This window comes from Habropoda laboriosa, unplaced genomic scaffold (assembly GCF_001263275.1).
Source record: "Habropoda laboriosa isolate 0110345459 unplaced genomic scaffold, ASM126327v1 scaffold151, whole genome shotgun sequence".
In the NCBI taxonomy this organism is placed as follows: Eukaryota; Metazoa; Arthropoda; class Insecta; order Hymenoptera; family Apidae; genus Habropoda; species Habropoda laboriosa.
Window position 1 is genome coordinate 106,432 of NW_017100286.1, and position 4,834 is coordinate 111,265.

At 44.8% G+C, this 4,834-nt stretch overlaps 1 protein-coding gene across 1 annotated transcript in view; it reads left to right on the plus strand.

Moving 5' to 3' along the window:
* Nucleotides 1-4,834, plus strand: part of LOC108573683 (E3 ubiquitin-protein ligase highwire-like) — a 10,149-nt gene continuing 5,315 nt past the window's right edge. Inside the window, exons 1-12 of the mRNA XM_017936161.1 lie at nt 1-81; nt 170-514; nt 604-810; nt 904-1,109; nt 1,175-1,325; nt 1,406-1,763; nt 1,836-2,016; nt 2,094-2,284; nt 2,760-2,825; nt 3,276-3,365; nt 3,724-3,953; nt 4,017-4,834. Of these exons, the coding sequence (XP_017791650.1) occupies nt 1-81; nt 170-514; nt 604-810; nt 904-1,109; nt 1,175-1,325; nt 1,406-1,763; nt 1,836-2,016; nt 2,094-2,284; nt 2,760-2,825; nt 3,276-3,365; nt 3,724-3,953; nt 4,017-4,834 (2,924 nt within the window). The remainder of the gene's footprint in view (nt 82-169; nt 515-603; nt 811-903; nt 1,110-1,174; nt 1,326-1,405; nt 1,764-1,835; nt 2,017-2,093; nt 2,285-2,759; nt 2,826-3,275; nt 3,366-3,723; nt 3,954-4,016) is intronic.

The following is a 4,834-nucleotide window of genomic DNA, read 5'->3' on the forward strand; positions in this document are numbered from 1 at the left end:
ATGAAATGCGGATGCCCAGCTATCGTCACCATACTCACGAGGGACCAGTACGGAGACGTCGTTCACGTTCCCAACTTAAAGGTACGCTCGTAATTATCACATTCTCCGCTAAAATTATCACATTCTAGCATTTCTAGAAAGAGAGACATTTCTTTGAACGATCTTTCAGGTGGAAGTGAAGGCAGTTCCCATAGACAAGAAAGATTTAGGCGATTCGGAAAGAGTCTCTCAACCAGATCCAATGACTTTCGGTGGTCATCCTCAACCACCGACAGACGTGCCGTACGAGGTCACGATCAACAACAAAACGTGCTTCTACGCGATTACAATCATGAAAGCTTATCAGAACTACTCGTTCGAGGAGCTAAGGTTCATGTCACCGACCGTGAAAAGATCGAGCGAGAGCATGCTCGTGAGACCAAACGGCGATGGAAGTTACAGTGCTACGTGGACACCGTCGTCTGTCGGATGGTATTCTCTTATGATCACCGTGGACGGATACAACATGGAAGATGTGAATATTACACTTGAAATTCTCGCTGCATTCGAGGAAAATTGTTGGCAATTTTTCTCTCATACTTTGCAATCTTTTTTCCATCGCAGAAGTACAAAGTAGAAGTGAAAGAATCACCGCAGGGCATGCAACCACCCACGCAGAACATCATAAAGAAGCCGCAGCATCAACCGAGCAGACTTCGAAAATTCGTGGCGAAGAACAGCGCTGGCTTGAGGGTCAGAGCGCATCCGTCTCTCCAGAGCGAGCAAATTGGCATCGTTTCGGTTAATGACACCATAGCCTTCATAGACGAGGTATGCAATTCCATCTTCCTTTCGAGTTGTCGCAATTTCGAGATATCTACATTCAATTTTCTTCTGCACCGTGCCGTTACTCCATTCCCGTAGATTCATAACGACGACGGCGTTTGGCTACGACTGAACGCGGAAACGATAAAAGAATATTGCAACAGCAGTCACCTGGAAGCTTGGTGCCTGCAATATAACCAACATCTAGGCAAAACCTTGCTTCTCCCGGTGGAAGAGCCGAAATCAATTTTGGACCAAGTGATGAAAGAGACCATTCTGAGGAAGAGACCAGAAGTGATCGACGAGTACGTGAATCGTTGAATATAGGCGAACTCTAGCCTCGACTTATCACCTTGATTTCTCGTTTCAGTAAGAGGAAGACTGTGACGTTCGACGGTGGTAGAACTATGGTCGTCGTAAAGTGCGGTGCATCCGGTCATAATATTCGAAGTAGACCAAGTTTGAAGGCAGCGCCGGTAGGGAAGCTAGCTCTTGGGAACATGGTCACTATTCAAGAATACGTGAGTGAATATTCATGCACCAACAGTAAAGAACGACAAATTCTTTGAATATTCAATTAACAAAAAAATGTTTCTCCTAGTTTGTCAATGGCGAAGGAACTTGGGTGCGCATGGACGACGACTCCATGGCCAAGTATTGCTTCGGCAAAGGTAGAGTAGCCGAAGGCGAAGCCTGGTCCCTGGTCGTCAGCAAACACGGCGTTACTTACATGAAGATCGACCAAGACATCGAGAACGATCCGATAGAGAAGAAACCTCTCGTACAAGATCCGTCCGTTTCACCTAGTCACAAGGGTTTCGACTTTTCCGTGCCATCCGTGAGCTACGAAGGCTTCAACTTCACCGCGCAGAATTACGCACAGGGCTCGGCGGAGTTCGGAGAGGGAAGCAACACGAATCCGTTCGTTTTCGGCTCGTACAATCAACACGATTCACCGGGTACAACTTGAGAACAGTAATCTCTGTCGCTCTGTTTCACCGATATCTAAACGTTCCATTCTGTCTTCTCAGGAAGCGACAGATTCACACCGGAGAAGACCGACGTCTCGCCTAAGTTCTCCAAGCCTCACTCGAAAGAGAGGGTGGTTAAAGAGAGGGAGAGAGAAGGCGGTGGTAGTAAATTCAGCGTGTTGCAAAAGTGGTTGAGAGGCGACGACAAGTGCCACGGTGAAAAGAAGAGCTCGCCAGGCAGGTGAGTGGTAGAGGGAATCAGCGGCGAGGTACGCTCGCAGTTAGATTAGTTTCGTTATATAGTTTTCGAATTTGCAGGGATTTTTCCGAGTTCGTCGGTGTATCGGTGAAGGAATTGGTGAAAGCTATAGGCGAGAGTCGAGCGAACGGGAACGGACCAACGCCGCCAGAAACACCGAGAAGATTGTCGAGAAGCTCGTCGCCGAAGAATCCCCAAGGTGGGTCACCAAGATTTCACAGCCCGTCCTCTAGCCCGGTTCCGATACCCGGTACGTATACACTTGCAAGATTAAGAAACAGAATTGCAGCTATATATATACTTATATATATATATATACTCTACGACAGATCTCTACTACATCTACTGTACTTAATTTCTTTGCTGAAGTACTCTTGTGATCTTTATCATTGTTAATCTCATACATATTCATATGTGTGTCTTACTTCACACTTTTGGCACCGTAACTGGTCTGAGGAGGGAATCATTTCAGAAGCTGAGAGACCCGATACTGGTACTTGTAAGACTGTATAGAGTCCCGCAGATACTTATTCTGTTTTATTCCACTCCACGCAAATGGATGATTAGAACGAACCATTAAGTTTGAATAAGTCACACCTATCCGATTGAATTATTTTGCTCTAGTCGATGAGAACTTTGAACGAACTTAGATATTTATCAATTATATATATGCAGATCTCTTTTTTCTCGGATTAGTTATAACAAAATAGTGATGTTGCTCTTAGCTGGGTCCAGTCGGCAGCCAGTTGGTTCTGGTAATTGCCTCTTCCCTCCTGCTGCTCATGCACCAGGTACTCGATCCTTTCCTACTCGACATAAATCCTCAGTCTGTACGATTAAGGATAGTGTATAGTGTTTATGTTGTTCGAGAGTATTATGTATAATTACTTCACACTGATTCACATGTTTATTCGCCTATGATGTACACGTAATGCCAGACACTGTAGACTACTACTACTCTATCTTCTCGTTTCTATATAAACACTACACAGATACGAATTGCATGCGTATAGTTATGTTAGTCGATGTATAATGTTAAACGTACTATAACCAGTCCAGTTGTTGCACGTACACCTTTTTCTTTTCCACACTACGTTCTTTTTTTCTCGCCATAGAGATAGAGACTCGAATAGTGCACATGAAATATATTTGTGTATATATATGTATATATACAAGAGAGTGTAGCGATAATATCATAACACGTCACATATGAATTCTACAAATGCTGAAAAAATTATCAGGTGGGAGAAGTTTGATAGGAGGGGGAGACAGTGTCAGCAGCAGCCCTGTGCTCTGTGGCTCCCCCCGAAGTGTCGGCCTCTCCCCGCTAGGTAAGGATTACAAGCACACTAACACTAACATAAATCTTAGCCTCATTCGAACGTCTCTTACTTTACTTTTTTGTCGAATCACAATTGCCTAACACCGATTCAATCAACGCCTAAATTCGTTTCTTATTCACTCACGACAATGAAATCGCACGAATATTACATTGCACGAAGTTTGATGCGAATGTTACCGTAAAATCTCTTTCATTACATATATATATCCATGGTTCATGAATAGCAAGGTGAGATGACAATATCCTTGCGTTAGAAGTTAAAGATATATTAGTTTAAAAAAAAAAAACGATCGAACGGAAAATCTGACAACTATTTTCCTAGAAGTGTTTCGCGTTTCTTTTTCAAGTCTCCGGTGGAATGGTGGACAGTATCACGTCGCAGCGACGAGGATCGACGCAAAGCGACACAAGTGCCTTGGTCAGTAGTCTAACGAGGGATCCCTCGCAATCTCCAAGTGCTGTCAGCACAACTGCCAATACTCGCGATCTATCTCCGAGCCCGAGTTGTAGTTCTTTACACATGAGATCTGAGGGTAGTATAGCTAGTCCACCTGATACACCGAAGCAAGAAGGCGCGGTAAGCTGAATTAGAAATAATGAAATACAAAAGGACGATAAACAACAAAGTTCATTTTCTCAGGATTCTCAAGAAAGTCCGAGAAAAGTTTCTCAAGCTCAAACACAAACGAGTCCTGACAGCGCGACGACAGCCATGAAAGGACACTTTAGCATAGGATCTATCGGTCCGAAGGAGCACACGACGAAATTGACGAGAAGAGATCACGCGAAAATAGTGAAAACTAGTTTGAAACGACCGATGTCACCTACCAATACGCAACAAAGTCCTAATCCAAGTCGAACATTGAATCTCAGCAAGGACAAGGTGAAAGAAGCTATTAGCCCATCTGTAGCCGAGTGTCTAAGAGCTGTGTTCGCCGCGTTTCTTTGGCACGAAGGGATTGTGCACGACGCGATGGCCTGTGCAAGTTTCCTCAAGTTTCATCCCAGTTTACCGAAGCAGGGCGCTCTTGTTGTGACTAGGCAAACAGTGATACAGTCGACGGACAAACAGAAGCAGGAGCAGAAAGCGCGGCAAAGGCACTCCGTTGAAGTGATCAACGCCGGTAACTACTTGTACATTCAACCTAGCACTGTGGAAGCCTTAACGCGGTCCGCGGCGAACGCGAACGCAAACAGAAACCGAAAGAAACAGAAAACAATCATCAAAGAGGAAGTTCAGGAAAACGGGAAGCTTGATTCTCTGCCGGAGTTTCAGACGGTCGCTGTACTGCCGCCTGCTTTGAAAAGTTTGGTATTCCTATGGGAGGAGCTTAGCAGCAATTGTCTGCAAACGATAGAGGAATGCTTGGTGCTGCCAAGTCCTGTATCGCAGTTGCAAACCTTGAAATTGGGCAAACGACTGGAGAAACGACCCGGTGAAGATAAGATGAAGGAGCG